Genomic DNA, 18,822 nt, shown 5'->3' with positions numbered 1-18,822 from the left:
CAGTTAGGTAGGATCTTGGAGGTCACCGGCAGGACTCGGCTCTTCTGCATTCAAAAAAAGCAGAAGCTACCATGGTTTTGAGCAGAGGAATAACATGATTTGCCTTGAGATGTGGAAGTATCACGTTAAGACACATTTATTGTGAAAGTGTTTCCTTTAAGAAAATATGTATATAAATGTAAGCCATTGTTGCGATTATGAGAAATAGTGGCTCCCGTTCCTTTTACGATTAACGGTCTGTGGGGTTGCCTCTTGGACCTTCTATTCGTGCCTCTTTCCATTCCTGCTCTGCACCTTTTCCTTGGTGTTCCTCTCCCTCTGTAACAGGGCGGTCCCCAGGAAAGGGGGAGGTTCCAGGTTCCCTGCCCCACCCAAATGGAGAGTGGAGCTGAGCAGGGAGAGAAGAAGCTGCAGAGGAGACTGAGAAGGAGGGAAGCAGGATGGAGCCAGAAGAGACCTGGAGGAGGCACATGGAGCCTAGAGACTCGTGAAGAAACTGTGCTTGTCTTTTGGTCGTGGACTGGGTGACACAGATGTGGATGAGACCCGTGGGGAGGTGACAATGGCAGCTTTTATCTTGATTTTGATTTTGCTCTTTTCCCTCCAGACTTGTCTGGTTGTTTCTGACCCTTTTCTGTGGGTCCCCACTGGAAGATGCCTTAGACTTGTGGCAGGCTTTGGGGCCTTGCTCTGGGCCAATCCCATTTGGATGGACTTTTACCCACGAGGGGACGGGTAACTTTGGGTGATTGATTTAGAAACTAAATTCTTTGCCTTTCCTGTATTGTTTCCTAATTGTATTAAAGTTCCTTCCCATTTAAATCTCATAGGTTTTGTGTTAATGCAGCGGATGGCAGAACCCATTTAGAATAAGCAGGTTTGCGGGGTTTGGGCTGCCCCTCTCCCTGCCCTGTAACACCTCCACGAGCATCACCCCTCTTTGACTCGTCACTTGGTGGGGGTGTGGGGGAGTGAAGAGTTCTCCGCTAGAATCCTTCCAAGCCTATGCCTGGCCGGGCTTCACATCTTTGGCCGGGTAGCCAGCAGGTGCTGAGCAGAGTGCCGCCCAGGTAGCTTCAGTCTTCGGGAGCGTTACAGTCGAAGGTTTCTGAGTTTCCCCACGCCTAGATGGCCGGGTCGCCGCCGTGCCCCGGATTCGGAACCTCTTGTAGGCTCTGGCGCTGCCCCTGGCACCCTCCACTCCCTCCCCTCCCTCTCTCCCCCCCCACCCACACGTGTCAGACGCCTGGCCAGCTCGGGAAGCCAGAGTCCCCACCTCCTGCCGGGACGTCCCTCTTCTTCGGAGATCTCCAACTCCCTCCCCTCGCTTTCAGCCCTGTCCCTTCCTCTCCCTCTCCCCGGCCGCCCCGGAGCTGCCCGGGGCCCGCCCCTCCCCGCCCCTCCAGGCCTCCCGGGTCCCTTTCCTTCCCTCGGAGACCCGCCTCTCCCGTCCTCCTTCCCGCCCCCTGCCCACCCCGACTCTCTCGGGTCCGCAGGGACTCGGCCCCCGGCCCGCCCCTTCTAGCCCTTCGCGCCTCCGCTCGTCCAGGCTCCGCCACTCCGGCGCTCGCTGCCGGGGCCGCCTGGACTGGGCTGTTTGGCCGGCGCGCTCGGCCCGCGCCAGGACAGGTTCGGGACGTTGATCTCTGTCCGTCCTAAGAGATTTCCCAGAACGGCGGCCCGATGGGGCGGGCCCTGCTGCCACTTCTGCCGTGGCTCTTCCTCCCCGCCTTCTGGAGAGGAGGTGAGTGCAGGGGCCGGGGGCCTGGCACTGGGGGCCGGGGGCGCGCGGCCCGGAGCTCGGGGCGAGGCTGCGCCCCGCCTGCGGCTGGCGGGCGGGTCTGCACACACCTTCCCCCGCCGCAGCGCTGCCCGGGAGTAGAGGCAGGAGCGCCCACCTTTGACAGGGTATGAGGCTTAGTCGTGGGTGCGCTTCTCGGTGGACCCGGCAAAGGGTCCCCTTTATCGATGAGGCGGAAATTGAGCTCGGCCGGGAGCGCTGCAAGTCCCGGAGTTTTTCGCCAAGAGGAAAGTTAGTGGCAGGTCGGCTCGTCGCAGGGAGTTAGCCGAAAACTTGGCCCTAGATGTCGTGGCGTGGCTGGATCCGTCTCCGGAGCGCGTTCTGGACGCCGACGACCCGCTCTGCCGAGGGCCGGGAGCGCAGAGGAGCAGCCTGCGGGGGTTGGCCTCGCAGTTCAGGTGCCGCGCTGAGCCCAGGCCGGGAGTCCCCCGAGCGGGACGCGCGCGGGTCCTGGCTCACCCCGCTAGGCCCTCAGGGGTAATATTAGCGTCCCTGTGCAGTGACACCCTCTGAGAGTGGGGGTCTGGAAAAGGGGGCATGCCTTCTTTTCACCCTTATTATTGCCGAAGAGAACCTAATATGCTTGCAGAGCGTCTAGGTTTATGCCAATTGCGTCAAGTGTTGTAACAGCATGCTAGGGGGAGATCCTGGATTGTTAAGTGAAGGCGAGGCAAGGCAGGCCTATGTTACATCAACAACTTGTTTGGTAGGTGATTAACAGGGTAGAAGTTTGATCACGAATGTATTTCTTGAGGGAGAATGTAGGAATGTAGCTGGAATGTAAGCTGCAAGAATGTAACCAGGTTTCAGGAAAAAGTAAAAGCGAGGGAAAGTTATGCTATTGATAGCTAAACACTTCCCAGGCATTTTCTCTTAGCTAAAAGATTCCGTTTTCATTCAGCATGCGGTTTTGGTCTCTGAATCATGAATATGACTGAGTAGCTCTCACCTCTTATAGTCAAAGATATTTTTAAAAATATCTAGAAAGTCAAATTTATGGTTAAGCAATTTATTTAAAATCCCTTTTAAGGCTTTTCTTTGAAAGCTCAATTACTCAAATAAATTCTTAAAGCGTAAACCCCCTTTTTGCACATTCAAACCAAGCAAAGAACCAAAATAATTCTGCTCTCCACACACCCCAACCACATACTCACCAAACATAAAAATTCCTCAGCTTTTCTGCAGATCTACTTTTCATAATCTGCTATAAATCTGTTGTATTTTACTCCTTGTGAGAACTGGTTGAAGGTAAATAGGTAGTGAATGTAGTGAAAATTATGGGGAAACTAGTGGAAATAATAGAGTAAGGTTAAAAATTGAGTGTTTTTCTAAAAAAATTTAAAGCTGTAATTAACAAAAATTTATAGCTGACAATCAACTTTCCTCACATAAGCAGTCTGTTAAATTCCAGTCAGCAGGATGAATGAACTATTTCTCCAATTTTTCTTCTGCTTTTTGCTTTTTGTCTGAATTTACCTGAGAGATGTCAGACAGCATTACATCTTACCTTGTGAAAAACTTAGCGCATGGCATCTGCACTGGCAGAATTAGAGCAGAGTAAGAGTGTGGTGGGAAGAAATTAAAAATAAAAATTAGATTGTTCACCTAGTTTTTGAGATTTGCATATTGCACATTGTGGGTCCAAATGTTCTCTTACCAGAGACAGGGAGGAATGTGTATGTAGAGACTCCACTGTGTTGGAATGAACAATAATTAAAATTTATGCATCACTTTAACCCAGGAATTGTCCCACCCCCACCCTTACCCCCCTCCCCCAAACACCATTCCACAAAGACACGTTCTCAGAGAACTGAAACTGCTGAACCAGGGGCATTTTGAAACTTTCCAATCCTTCCTTTCTGCTCAATCTCTGATGGGGGTGCCAGTTAGAAGCAAAACAAGACAAAAGGTGGCTCTCTAAAGGACCAGGGAGAGGACAGAGGAGAAATAGAGTAAATAAAAGCAAAGGACTTAGTTGATGATGAAGCTGTGCCTGCAGCTAAACTCAACCCTTAAAACAAATTGAACTTTTAAAATATCATTCTGACTCCTAAAGTGCTGAATGTAACACAATTTTTTTAAAAGATTTATTTATTTCTTCATACAAGAGCTGGGGTACAGGCCAAAGGTGCCGGGAGGTAGAGGATCCACCAGCACCGAGTGGGGAACAGAACAGGCAGACTGACTGAAATATACTGCTGAGGGGAGCAGCGGGCGAGACAGGAGAGGTCTGCTGCACCCTGGCCAGGGATCGAACTCATGCTGCGGGAGTCTGCAGATAGCTTCATAGTGCAGTGCTTAGCCCCTTGTGCCACCAGGGAGGCCCCATAGTTATTTTTTTAGTACTAATTTTATTTTATTTTTTTAAAGACTTATTTATTTATTTATACAAGAACTGGGGTACAAACCAGATGTGCAGGAGGGTGAGAGGATTCACCAGAGACAGAACGGGGAACAGAACAGGCAGACTGAGGAAATACACTGCTGAGGGAAGCAGTGGGCACAACATGAGAGGTCTGCCTCGCCATGTGGGACCCTCATTGGCTGACCGGGATCGAACCGGTGCTGAAGAGGCTGCGGACAGCTTCACAGTGTGGCACTCAACTACCTGCGCCACCAGGGGAGGCCCAGTCCTAATTTTAGAAATAATTTCCAGATAACCCTAGGGACAGTGGCAGTGAATTACTAGCCAGAGTTGGTGATGAGCTAGTTGAATCTATAGATTCCTGAGAACTGGGAATATGTTTCCAGGTACAAAAGCTGAGTCAGAGCCTGGTTTAAATGGGTTCCCCCCCCTCCAACCCTCCACCTCAGCACCTGCAAAGGATCATACATAATAGACAAAAAGAGATTTTGATAATGAATCCAATTATGTTGTCCCCCTATTTAAAATCCTGCAATGGCTTCCCATTCCTTACCAGGGTTTGCTACTGGAAAGGGCTTCCCATTCCCTCTTTGACTCACTGCTAAATATTCCCCACTTGTTCTCATTGCTGCAGCCACACCTGTCTTCTTCCTAGTGCTTTTGCACTAGGAAGTCTCTGTTCCCTCCAGGTAGACTCTTTTCACCAAGATCTCTGCATGCTGGCCCCTTCTAGTGGTTTTGGTTTCAGCAAAAATGTTCTGGAGAGGCCTTCTCACTCCCAACCCCAGCCAAAGTTAGACACACAAGTGTGCGTGCACTCACACTCACACACACACACCTTCCATTAAATTTAATTTCCTAATAACAATGATCACTCCCCAATGGGTCCCTATTTACTTCCTGAGCCCAGTGCTTGGCCCATTTCAGGCTGACTTAGCGCCTGTGGCTATTATCAAAGAACCAGGCCTCTGAAGTCTCACCATATGTTCTTCCTCCTTCTCTCTTCCTACTGCCTTTTCCAGAAACAGAATTGTGCTAGCTCTCATGCCTGCCCTTGTGCTTGGGATCTGGTTAATCAAACATAGTCTCTTATTTGGCTGTTAGAACATTGAAAGAAAATGGATTTTTGGACTATGTTAATTCCAATGTAGCAGTATTAACTTATTTTTTATTCTCTTAACTATTCCAAATAGAAAAAATCAAAAGTTGATTTTTCATATTAAAAACATAGTTTGAGCAGCTCCTTGTCCATGGTTTGGTTGCACGATGCCCAGGTAACTAGGGTCCTGTGCTTGACTTAGGCCCACTGTCACTAGTTTAATCTTAACCCAAAGCATGTAGCTCTGAGTTGGTATGCATCTCAGCAGGAGGTTAATTATTATAAAAACAAAAAAAAGGGGGGGGGGTGGGCTTACCATTTGTGCTTCCTGGGACTGAAATGAAAGTGTTCACAGGGCTTTGACCCAGGGACCGGGTATCCCTGAAACTGGGTCTCATGTCCTGCCAGCTTGTCTCTAGGGAGGCGTGAGACAGTAACTTTCAGAACCTCTGTTTCCTCTCTGGTATAATGGGACTCCTTATTATTCATTGAGCTATTGGGAGAATGAAATGAGCTAATGGCACATGGTAAGTGCTGCAAAAATATTAGCAATTGTTACCAATGGTTCCCCTCCATTCTTTTGAACTCAAATTCTGAAATCATTTTTTCCTAGAAAAAAGGTGTTGGGGGGCTTCTTTTTTCATTGAAATGAAAATTGCAATTTGAAATAGGATGGAAGTATTGTGAACCACTCCCCACTGTTTGGAGCACTTACGTTAAGGGGACATGGCTGTTTCTCCTAATGCACGGAATTCTTTGCAGCTTTTAGGATTTTGTCTCCTGATTGTTTTGCTACCAAAACCCACACTTACCCTATGTCAGATGAGGAAGGACCTGCTCTGGCTGCCACTGCCCCCCCCATGAACCCCTTATTGCCTTCACTGTTAAACTCAGACTTACTATACTTACAGGAATAGCTTCCTGTCATGTGCCACTCAGGAAGGTATAAAAATGAAGTCCAATTCCTGCTCAACTTTTCCCACAGAACTCTACTCTGAAGTGGGTGTGGTTTTATTTTGTTTTTGTATTTACTTTGTTTGGGGTTTTTTGAGCATAAACATCCAGATAATTCCTTTCCTTTTCTTTTTTTTTTTTAACCAGCTAAAGCCAGGTTTTACAAATGAAGTGTTTTGCCTGCAGTGGAAAGAAAAAGAGATTTTCTTTCTTAGATTGAACTCTGTGTACTTGTCTGAGAGGGGTGTGTGTGTGTGTGTACGCAGGATAGTCCTGTATATACAAATGGAGCCCTAGTACCTAGTAAACTCCTGGCTTCCAGATACTTTCTGCTTAGTGACAGATGTAAGCCAGCTCCCAGGTACCCTGGGGGAAGCCCTAGGACATTTGCTAACCCCTGACCTAAAGATAACCTATTTCCTCTTTTCACCCCTTCCTACTTCAGGTTCTCCTGCCTCCGAATAAATTGCTGAAATTGCAGGCTAGCAGGGGTTGAAAATTCCATTAAGGACCTGTGGGTCCTTCTTAGGAGTAAGAAAACTTGCTGAGAATACCTGCCCATCCATTATTTTCTCCCTCATAGGTCTTAGTTTCGTTGGCTATTGAACTGTATGGAAAATTCTTAAGACAAGGGAGGGTGCGGTGTCTTCCCCAGTTGCCCCCAACAGTGCCGCAAGCAGAGGGGCAGCCCTGTCCTCCCTATCACTGTGTCACCCCCACTCTTGAGTTTTCTGTTAGGGATCAGGATCCAGTGGGCATGGCCCACTGAACTACTGATGATTTTAGTAGGAATTTAGATAACCTTTATTTCTAGTTGACCTTCAGGAGTTGAGTTATAAGTGTGAGGTACCCGTGTTTTAAAATGATGAAGGAAGAATGCGGAATATATCTTACAAATCTCTTCAAGAAACCTAAACTCAATTTAAAGCATTTTATTTCATCCTTTTACCCTTTTCATCTATCGTCAAGTGCTTCTTTTGCTTAAAATTTAGATGGATTTTCCCTGAGTCCTGGTTGTGGCAGGGGAGTGGGTGCAATAAAGCAGAAGGGGAGGGGTGGTGGAGAGAGAGAAAGAGAGAAAAGGGGCAGGTTGAGATGTTGACTTTATGTTTGGGCCAAGATCACATATGAGAAGTTTTACAACAAAACCTAAAAATAGGGCCTCCCCAGTGGCGCAGCAGTTGAGCGCTGGGTTGCGAAGCTGCCCGCAGCCTCTGTGGCGCCGGTTCGATCCCCGGCTGCTCCCCGGCCACCGGAGGAGGGTCCCACATGGCGTGCAGACCTCTCCTGCCGCCCGGTCCTTCTGCCTGTTCTGCTCCCCGCTCTGGCTCTGGTGAATTCTCTCGCCCTCCCGCGCTTCTGACTGTACCCAGTGCATGTATAAGCAAAACAAACCAACAAACAAATAAATAAATAAAAACATGCCTTTATTAAAAAAAAAAAAAAAAAAAAAAAAACCTAAAAATATTTGAGATCCATGCTTAGAGAAAATCCATTTTATTTCATAATCTTAATGCACAGATTTTTTTGTGGCAGTAAATTTTATGCTTTATGTTTCTCTGTGTATTCGTTGTTAGCAGTGTCTTCTAGATATTTCTCAGCAGGTCCCTTCAGAAGTGCTGTTTAGCATTTGGGGAGCCAGCCAAGACCCAGGCAAGCTGAGACCATCAAGGGGTTAGTGCCCTGCCCTAGCTCACTCTGGGACGGCCCCATCCTCAGGAAGTAGGTCTCAGATTGATCCTTGACAATCAAGCAGGTAGATGGCTTCTAACAGATTCTTCTTTGGTTATTTGGGTGTTTTTGTTGTTGTTGTTTTTTGTATGTGTTTGTGTGTTGGCGGGGGGATCCAGTTACCTCAGCTTTCAGGGACAGTAAACATCTTAGACTTTGCCTTAGCTGTGGTCTTTCCTCTCATTAGACACACAAAGGAAAGCTTTGTTTATTTTGGAGAAAGGATTGTTTTGCTATTTTAAGGCTTAGGGCTTGTTAAAGCTACTAATAGTAGACTGGCCTCATTATGGGTTTTGAAAATGATCTTTTTCACAAGTACGAACAGGCTGTCTTTGTGGAAAATATTAGAACATAGATTCAGACTCCCTGAAAGTAGTTTTCTGTCAGGACACTGCTTAGTGAATGCACAGTGAGGTGATAAATATTCATGACTCCCGAGCCGGCCTGTTTTAGGAGCTGGGTTTCCACTTGCTGCCTTTCCGTGGCTGGTTGCCTCCACACAGGAAGTAAAACCAGCCTTTATGCCTTTCTACAATTCTGGCACATGATTTGAAGATTTGTTGATGAAAACAATGTTCTTTAAAAGTCTTGGAGCAAAGGAAAAAAGGAGACTCATTAGATTGAGCATAATAGCTAAAGGATTAGTTGAAAAAACAACCACTTTGGGAGTTCAAAGATGTAAATTCTCATCCCAGTTTTGATATTAACGTTCAGGGGCACCTGGGGTGTAGTACTTTACCTTTTGGAAACTCCAAATATCTTTTGGCCAAGTGACCAGGACAGATAGGTGATTCTGGGACTCCTGCACAGAAAATGGATTCCTTCTGAAGGGAGAGGAGGGCTGGGACACTTTAAATGTGGTTCCAACCAGACTACCTCAGCAGGAGTGTGACCCTCACCCCCACCCCTAGCCCTGAGGTTGGAGGTGGGGGCAGGGCAGAATGTTCTAACTCTCTAATCCCATTGTTTGGATCTTCCAGAGATCTTTTCCTATCTCGGGGCAACCTAGGAGTCCTACCCTAAGACATCTCTAAGCATAGATTCAGGTGTGTTCCACAGGAGCTCATCACAAATAACAAATTGCACTTCTATCATTAAGGAAATTCTGAGTTTTAGGAACTCTGCCCTAGAAAAAGAACAAAGACCAAATATATGTATTTTTATTATATGCCACAATCCATGTATCAGTTTGAAGAGAATTGATATCTTTTACATTGTTGAGTTTTCCAATTTATGAACATTGAATTTCCCCCCATTTATTTAGATATTCCTTCATTTCTCTTAGTGCTTTGGCTTTGGAATTTTCAGATTGAGCCTTGCAAAATTTATACCTAAGTATGCCATTATTTGTAAGTGATTATAAATGTTACTATATTTTAAACCAATTTTTTTTTTTTTAATAGAGGCATGTTTTGTTTATTTATTTATTTGTTTGTCTATTTGCCTGCTTGTTTATACATGCACTGGGTACAGTCAGAAGCGCGGGAGGGTGAGAGAATTCACCAGAGCCAGAGCGGGGAGCAGAGCAGGCAGAAGCGAAGTACACTGCTGAGGGGAGCAGCGGGCGGCAGGAGAGGTCTGCGCCATGTGGGACCCTCCTCCAGTGGTCGGGGAGCAGCCGGGGATCGAACCGGCGCTGCAGAGGCCACGGGCAGCTTCGCAACCCAGCGCTCAACCGCTGCGCCACCGGGGAGGCCCATGTTACTATATTTTAAATTTTTTTTTTTTTTTAAATATTAAATTTTATTTTTATATTCCCCCATACAATTGCAAACGCCCCATTCTGACCCCAATCCTTCCCCTCCCGCCCCCCCACCCCCAAAAAGTGTCTCTGGTTCATAGTTTTTTGTTGATTTTGATTTTCACTTTCTTATATTCATTTTCCTGGTCCCTTATTTAAGTTTTCTAGATTCCTGCTATGAGTGAGGCCATCCGGTATTTTTCTTTTTCTTTTTGGCTTATTTCGCTGAGCATGATCCCTTCCAGCGCCATCCATGTTGCTGCAAATTGCATGTGTTTATCTTTTTTGAATGCTGAGTAATATTCCATGGTATATATGTACCACATCTTCTTGATCCAGTCATCTATTTTTAGGCATTTGGGTTGTTTCCAAAGCTTAGCTATTGTAAACAGTGCTGCTATAAACATAGGAGTGCAGGTGCTCTTGGAATTGATGTTTCTGTGTCCTTTGGGTAAATACCTAGGAGTGGAATTGCTGGATCATATGGAAGCTCTATGTTTAGTAGGTCAAGAAATCTCCACACAGCTCTCCATAGTGGTTGGACCAGTTTGCACTCCCACCAACAGTGCACAAGAGTTCCTTTTTCTCCACATCCTCGCCAACATTTGTTGTTGCTAGTTTTTTTAATATGTGCCATTCTCACTGGTGTGAGATGGTATCTCATGGTAGTTTTGATTTGCATTTCCCTGATTACAAGTGATGTTGAACATTTTTTCATATGCCTGTTGGCCATTTGCATTTCCTCTTCAGAGGAAAACTTCTCTTCAGAGAAGTTTCTTTTTAGCTCTTCTGCCCATTTTTTGACTGGATTATTTTCTTTGTTGTTGCTGAGTCTCATCAGCTCTTTGCAGATTTTTGTGATCAGTCCTTTATCATTAGTGTTGGGTGCAAAAATGTTCTCCCAGTTGGTGGGGTTTCTCTTTGTTTTTGTTATTGTCTCTTTTGCTGTGCAGAAGCTCTTTAATTTGATGTAGTCCCAGCTGTTTATCTTTCTCTTCACTATCACTGCTTTGGGTGATGTGTCTGTAAAGATGTCTTTGATGTGCAAATCCCATAGTGTTTCGCCTATATTTCCTTCTATGTATTTTATGGTTTCAGGTCTTATGTCTAGTTCTTTAATCCATTTTGAGTTGATTTTTGTGTATGGTGTGAGGTAGTGGTCAAGCTTCATTCTTTTGCATGTAGCGACCCAGTTTTCCCAGCACCATTTATTGAACAAACTTTCTTTGCTCCAATGCATAGTCTTCGCTCCTTTGTCAAAGATTAGTTGACCATAAATCTGTGGGTTTATTTCTGGATTTTCTATTCGATTCCATTGGTCTGTATGTCTGTTCTTGTTCCAATACCATGCAGTTTTGATGATTATGGCTTTGTAGTATAGTTTGAAGTCTGGGAGTGTGATGCCTCCATTTCCTTCTTTTTTTTCAGTAGAACTTTGGCTATTCGGGGTTTTTGGTGATTCCATATGAATTTCATCAATAATTGTTCTATTTCTTTGAAGAATGCCATTGAGATTTTGATTGGAATAGCATTGAATCTGTATATTGCTTTTGGTAGGATGGCCATTTTAATAATGTTTATTCTTCCAATCCATGAGCAGGGGATGTCTTTCCATTTCTTTGTGTCTTCTTCTATTTCTTTTAACATATATTTTAAATTTTGATCTCTGTATGCTCATTGTTTAATTAGTAGAAGTAAAACAATTTTGTGTATTTACCTTGTATTCTGTAATTTCTATAACATCATTTAATAGTTCTAAGAAATTTTTTGTAGATTCCATGTGATTTCCTGTATACATAAGCCTATCTGTAAATAGTGGCCATTTTATTTCTTCCTTTTTGATGCCTATTATTTCTTTTTATTACTTTATTAGGTTGGCTAGAACTTTCAGTACTGTTAAGATTGGGGAAAATAGAAACCCTTGCTTTTTCCCACTCTAAAGGGGAAAGAATTCAGTTCTCATAAAACGCAATGAGAGCTGTTGGGGTATTATATATGCTTTTTAGCAAGTTGAAGAAATTCTTCTCTCTTCCTATTTTTCTTAAGAGTTTATTAGTTTTTAAACCATGGATGGGTGTTGAAGGTTGCTAAATTGTAACAGGGTGGTCCCCAGGAAAGGGGGAGATTGCAGGTTTCCTGCCCCACCAAAGGGAGGGTGGAGCTGAGCAGGGAGAGAAGAAGCTGCAGAGGAGACTGAGGAAGGAAGCAGGATGGAGCCAGAAGAGACTTGGAGGAGGCACATGGAGCCTAGAGACACGTGAAGAAACTGCGCTTGTCTTTTGGTCGTGGACGGGGTGACACAGATGTGGGTGAGACCCGTGGGGAAGTGACAATGGCAGCTTTTATCTTGATTTTTATTTTGCTCTTTTCCTTCCGGGTTTGTCTGGTTGTTTCTGACCCTTTTCTGTGGGTCCCCACTGGAAGATGCTTTAGACTTGTGGCAGGCTTTGGGGCCTTGCTCTGGGCCAATCCCATTTGGATGGAATTTTACCCACAAGGGGATGGGTAACTTTGGGTGATTGATTTAGAAACTAAATTCTTTGCCTTTCCTGTATTGTTTCCTAATTGTATTAAAGTTCCTTCCCATTAAAATCTCATGTTTTTTGTTAATGCGGTAGATGGCAGAACCCTATATAGAATAGGCAGGTTTGTGGGGTTTGGGTTGCTCCTCTCCCTGCCCTGTAGCAAAATGACTGATATAAATATGTGATTTTTCTTTTGCTTGTTCATATGGTGCATGACATTGATTTTCATATATTGAACCAACCAATAAATTCCACTTGGTCATGGCATATAATTTTATATATATATATATAGTTGAATTAAATTTCCAATGATTAGGTGAGGGTTTTTTTAATTCTTTTTTCTTTTTCATCAATACTCATGAAGGATCTTGATCAATGCTTTCTTTTTCTATACCATGTTTGTGTGGTTTTGGTATCAGGGAAATACTAGTTTCATAAAATATATTGGGAAACACCTAGTTCCTGAAAGAGATTATGTAGTCAGTATTAATTCTTCTTTAAACATTAGGGATAATTCTCCAGTAAAATCATTTGAGGCTGGAAGTTTGTTTCTTGGGAGTTCTTTAAATTATGAACTCAATTTCCCTAATAATTATAGGGCTATCGAAATTCTCTATTTCATACTGGGTCAGTTTGGGGCTTTTGAAGAATTTGTTCATTTTCTGTATGTTGTCAGACTTGTGTATAGAGTTGTTCATAGTATTTAATTGTTATTGTTTTGATGGCTACAAGGCCTATAGTGATACTCTCTGTTTCATTTCTGGTGGTAGTATTTTGTGTTTTCTCCTTTCTTCTCTGTCAGCCTTGCTAGAGATTCCTCAATTTTATCAATCTTTTCAAATAACTAGCACTTTTTTCCATTGATTTTCTCTATTGTTTTTCTCTTTTTCAATTTCATTTCTCACATTTATCATTTTCTCCCTTCTGCTTGTTTTCCTCTTCTTTTTCTATGTTTTGAGTTTAGATTTGAGATTTTATCTATCTTCCAAGGTATGCATTTAATACTATATGCATACCCTTTAGGACTGTATAAGATGTCTCACAGATTTTGTTATGTTGTATTTTCATTTTTATTTTTTATTCAGTTTTATTCATTTTCATTTGTATTCTGTTAACTGGTTATTTTATTTTCCCTGAGACTTCCTCTTTGAGTTGTAGTTTACTTAGAAGTTAGCTTGCAGGTATTTAGACTATTTTCTTATATCTTTCTGATACTAATTTCTAACTACTCTCAATGTTGTCAGAAAACACAAACTATATGATTTCAGTTCTTTTAAATTTATTAAGATTTGTTTTATACCCAGGATATGGTTTATTTTGGTTTACATGCCATCGTCATTTGGAAAGAATGTGTATTCTGTTGTTGGGTGGAGTGTTCTATAAATGTAGTCTAGATTTTTTTCATTGGCAGTGTCATTGAATTCTATATTCTTGCTTATTTTCTACTAAATTCTTTGATCAATTGAGAGAGAGATGTTGAATCTCCAACTGTAGTTGTTGATTTATTTCTCCTTTCAGTTTTATCACATTGTTTCACAAATTTTGTAACATTTTGCTTTGGTGAATATTCATTTAAGGCTACTCTGTTTTTTTGGCAGAATGGCTGTGTTATCAATATATAATGTGGCTTTCTCTCTCTGGTGATTGCTTTGAAGTGTACTTTATCTTATATTAATATAGTCATTCTCTTATCTTTTGATAAAGGTTGCATGTTATATATTTTCTAATCCTTGATTTTATCATTATATTTGGAGTGAATTTCATATATACAGCAGATAGTTGAGACATTTTTTATTATCTTATTTTATTTTATTTTTTTTAAGATTTATTTATTTATTTATACAAGCACCGGGTACAGTCAGAAGCATAGGAGGGTGAGAGAAATCACCAGAGCCAGTGCGCGGAACAGAACAGGCAGACTAACGAAACACACTGCTCAGGGGAGCAGTGGGCACGGCAGGAGAGGTCTCTCACACCATATGGGACCCTCGCTGGTGGCCAGGGATCGAACGGGTGCTTCAGAGGCTGCAGGCAGCTTCGCAGACCAGTGCTCAACCGCTGTGCCACCAGGGGAGGCTCCAACAGTTGGGTCATTTTTGAAAGGTCCACTAAATTTACTTGTCAAATCATAAAATGTTTCTTTCAAAAGAAGATTATATTCTACACCCTGCTCTGAATAGATACAAGCAACTTGCAGATGATTGTTACTCTCTTTCCCTATTTGACCCACCCCCAAATATTACATAACCATAAAGCAAGTTGTTCACAATAATTACTTGGGGGCAATTTTTCTTTTTAGCCACCAACAATAAAACAAACTAAAACTCACCGTCTTGTCCTGTTTCAAAATTTCAATACTAGTTTTGCATCCCACTCCCCCTACCACACCCTCACTACACAGTGTTTGTAAAGAACTATACAGCATTATATCTGGTGAATAGCCAAGATTTCACTACACCTCAAATTCAGAATACCTATGTGAAGCAGAGGAATGTTGTTATTTTAAACAGAAGCAGGTTTTTAAAAATTAGATGCAGAACTTCAGTTCTTCATTAGTTTTAGAAAAACTTTCCAGACTACTGCTTCGCATTATTCTGCAGCAAAGAATGTATTTTCCGTGTCTGGTCTTTGTTTCTGCAATGGCAATGATTCAGTCTTCTAACTCTTCTAAAGACTTAATCATCTTTGATTGAAGCTACTGATTCATGATGGATTTGTTTAATCTTTTGACCACCTTTGCCATTAATAGATCCAACCAAATCTTTGGAAATAGTTACTTGTGTAGTAATAATAGGTTCACAAAGATCACCAAGTTGGATCATGCTTTTTAATCAACTCTGCCAATTTCTGTCTTTTAAGAGATCATTTACATTTAATCTAAGTATTGACGTATTAAGTCTTAATGTTTTACCAATTCAAGAGAATAATAAAACTCCTGCCTCCTTTTAAATCCCTTACCTTCCCCATTTAAAACATAACTATCTTAAATGTATCCTTTTCATATATATGGCTACATCAGACAGTGTTACACTTTTTCTTCATAATTTAGAAAACTCAAGAAGAGGAAAGTCTATTGCACTGCCTGATAATCTGCTTAGGAAGTTGGGATATTATATTACGAGCCTCTGGATCTTATTTAAATCTTTCATTCTGTCTGGTTTCTTCTGAACAGCTCTGGGAGAGGAATAGAATATATTGCCTCTTTACTGCCTGGTCAGTACAGAATTCTAGGTTTCCCCTTCAGCCTCCATTGATAACTTATTAAGGATGGTCAGAAGTGGGGCTGGAATTCTTACTGCCACTTAGGTCTGCGCTGGTATCCCCCTGGTTGGAGGTTATAGTACCTTACTACTTTCCACTTTACTACATCATTGTCAGTGGGAGGGACAGGGAAAAGTGCATCTTCTGTTTTTGGAGGGAATTCTTTGCCCTTTGTCACTTAGAAGAAACTTTGACAAACTATTCTTGCTTAGGTGTTTGGTCTTCCAGGGATGTCATAGTTTTAAAGGAAATCATCTTTTTCCTTACAAGAAAGACTTCACTAACAGGATTTCAGGTGTTGTTGGGCTGGAGCATATGTGTTGGGGATGGTATGATGGAGGAATTAAACTCAGCGACTGAGTCTCTCCTGGGTCTTGTGAAAGATGCATCAACAACCCAAGCCTAACCCAGACACTGGCGGGGTTGGGGAGCAAGGGTTGGGGGGTGGGGCAGGGAAGCTGCTTCATGACCCTGGCCAGAAAATGTTCCTGCAGTCTTTCTGTGACACTTGGTGTGCTGCCAAGAGGGAAAGAGAAGAAAAACCCTTGGTTAAGTAAACATATATTCATATTTCACTGCAAGAGGTTGAAATGGTCTAAGTCAGTATAATCAGTTCCATATGTTTGGCATTGATAGTCCAGGCATGACTAGTTGCACCTTTGAAACAAGATGGATCAGATGTTTCATGTTATGAAAATCATAACTGCCATTTATTGCATGTCTGTACATGCCAGGCACTGTGCACAGTGATTTACATGCAATAATTTAATCTTATCTCTGAAAGAAGTGGGAGTTATCATTTAACTGCACAGATAAAGGAGACTGCATCTCAGATGGACCAGTGATTTGCCTAAGGTCATCAGGCCTCTGAATGAGTTGGGGTTAAACCTTGTCCCCTTGACTCTGGAGTTCTTGTTCTTACCATGCTCCCAAGCCATACACTTTTAAACCTGGGTCTTTTGTGTGGGATTCTTTGCCTGGGTCTTCAGCAACCTCTTCACCCAAAGTGATCTGGGCTACTGGAGCCATTCACTAGAGGAGGCTGCACATTAAAATAACTAGAAAAGATTTTATTTATTTATTTAGTAGCTTTATTTATTAGAGGAGATTTTAAAAATATCCCAATGCCCAAGCTACATAAACTCAAGCTCTGGGTGATACCAGAACATGGAGAACTTTAAAAATCTTCCCTGAGATTCTGATGTTCTGTTAGGTTTGAAAGCATAAGAGAGAGGGCCTCCCCTGGTGGCACAGTTGGTTGAGCACAGCACTGTGAAGCTGTCCACAGCCTCTGCAGCGCCGGTTCGATCCCGGCCAGCCCGCGAGGGTCCCACATGGCGCGGCAGACCTCTCCTGTCGCGCCCGCTGCTCCCCTCAGCAGTGTATTTCATCAGTCTGCCTGTTCTGTTCCCCTCTCTGTCTCTGGTGAATCCTCTCACCCTCCAGCACATGTACCCTGGTTCTAGTATAAATAAAAAAAATAAATCTTTAAAAAAAAAAAAAAAAAAAGAAAGCGTAACAGAGAGTTGGAAAAGGATGAAGTGCCCCAGTCACATTCTGGAATTCTCTTTTCTGATTGCATTGGTGCCCCATACAGAAAGGATCTGAGTGGGGGAAGAGGTCACAGTCTGCATGGAAAGTTGGTTTTGCAAGGCAGTTCTACCAAGAAAAAGTCTAATACACAAGTCAAAAATTGAAGTATGACTGGAAGGGATCATGAGGTTATCTAAAGCCTTTTGAGGCCTCTGAGGCTTACAGTGCTTAAGTGTATGCATGTGGCTCGGCTTTTGGGGACCAGAGGAAATGGGGAGGTCACGTTAATTTTCATTGTTTGCTCAGAGGTCCAAGTCCCTTCACACTCTCCAGGTGAAGGTTCAGAGAAGTTGCATGACTTGCTTGTTGTCCTGGGGTCCCTGTTTACCCTTTCAAACCCATTCTTCACCCCAGGAGTCCAGCCTGTGGGGAGGGTAACAATGAAGTGCCTGGTGCTCCTGGCTCTGACTAAATGGTCTATTTTGGTTAAATAATACAAAGTGTATCATTGACTAAGTGTATTGTACATATTCATGCATTTCCATTATTTATCAAATGTAACGGGGGTATCCTGTTTTTTTATTTGGAAACCCTATGTCCACCGGGCATGTATGGAAATCTGGCCTGCCAACACCACAGACATCTCAGTGGGTTTTCTCCGGTGCCCACATCTTTCTTCTGTTACCCAGAAGCTGTCCCCCTCCAAGTGGAGGCACCTACCACTGGCCTTCCTTTCCCTCAAGCCTGTGCCAGGGTCAGCTACATGCTTTCTGCTGCAGGTTTTTGTTACACTTGGTGCAGATGAGAGCCCAGGAATTACTTTCATCCCAGGAATGACTTTTTTCCCCCTATTTAGCATTTTCAAGTTGTAGAGGCATTCACTTCAGTAAAGTTAATGTTTACCACTTGCAACTTGGGGTTAATCAAATAAGTGATTTCAGGGTGAAGTTTGGTTTATTTCCAAATATTATTGCTACTCTTAATCCATGGTGAATCCTTCCAGTTTGCATAAAGTTAAACAATATTAGACAGACAGTTTTTGTTTGTTCTGGATTTGGCCTCAGATAGCTGTGGGAAGGAGGGAGAATCCCTAACCTGAGTGACTGGGAAGCTGCTCAGGGGACTTAATTCAAATATCAACCTTGGGGGTTAGTAATACATGGAATAGGGATGAGCAGTGGTCCAGATCTAACCCTTTCTGCTGGAGGAGGCATCAGGCATGGCTGTAGGGTAAGAAGACAGGGGCACATATGGGCTCCTGGACGCCAAAAACTTTTCTGTGAACCCCAAACCCACCCCAGAAGGGGAACCTTTTTCCAACCAACCTTGGGGGCAGGGGTGGGGGGAGCTGCCTGATAGCAAATTTCGGCAAGCAACAAGGCTGGAAAAGAAATCTTAGGGTGAAGTGTATCCTACCTCATCCCCACTTTGGCTGTGAGGAAGGGAAGCAAAGCACTCCTAAGAGTCCAAGATTTAGTCCTCATTCTTGCAACCTCTTCTGGGTCTCCGATTCTGAAGCTGAACATCAGAGCTCAGCTGATCCATTTGTCAGTTCTGTTGCTTGAGAAAGAGTAGAAAGAGATGGGCAGTGGATCCCACAGGCTGGCACTCAGCCCTGCTCTTATTCCACCATTCTGGCCAAGGGGCTTCCCCTCTCCCTTCCCAGAGACTCAGGATTGTAAAACAGGCTGATAGCACATAACACCCAAGGGGTGGGACTGAATTAAACAGGGTTCACCGGGCCTCTCTGGTAGTTCAAGTGGTTAGGCACAGCACTGTGAAGCTATCTGCAGCCTCTGCAGCATGAGTTTG

General features: G+C 43.4%; 1 protein-coding gene and 1 long non-coding RNA gene across 2 annotated transcripts in view; one reads left to right on the top strand and one right to left on the bottom strand.

Annotated features, from left to right (window-relative positions):
• Positions 1-1,559: 1,559 nt before the first annotated feature.
• MERTK (MER proto-oncogene, tyrosine kinase) overlaps positions 1,560-18,822 on the top strand; it is a 97,176-nt gene continuing 79,913 nt past the window's right edge. The window contains exon 1 of the mRNA XM_037527823.2: positions 1,560-1,744. Coding sequence (XP_037383720.1) covers positions 1,684-1,744 — 61 coding nt within the window. The 5' untranslated portion in view covers positions 1,560-1,683. The remainder of the gene's footprint in view (positions 1,745-18,822) is intronic.
• Positions 7,729-18,822, bottom strand: part of LOC119259199 (uncharacterized) — a 37,750-nt gene continuing 26,656 nt past the window's right edge. The window contains exons 3-4 of the long non-coding RNA XR_005128410.2: positions 18,427-18,570; positions 7,729-8,537 (exon numbers count right to left, since the gene is read on the bottom strand). This is a non-coding gene — a long non-coding RNA (uncharacterized LOC119259199). The remainder of the gene's footprint in view (positions 8,538-18,426; positions 18,571-18,822) is intronic.

Source organism: Talpa occidentalis, unplaced genomic scaffold, assembly GCF_014898055.3.
Source record: "Talpa occidentalis isolate TD23 unplaced genomic scaffold, MPIMG_talOcc4v2.1 talOcc4.5, whole genome shotgun sequence".
NCBI lineage: Eukaryota > Metazoa > Chordata > Mammalia > Eulipotyphla > Talpidae > Talpa > Talpa occidentalis.
This window is presented reverse-complemented; position numbering and strand designations above follow the sequence as displayed.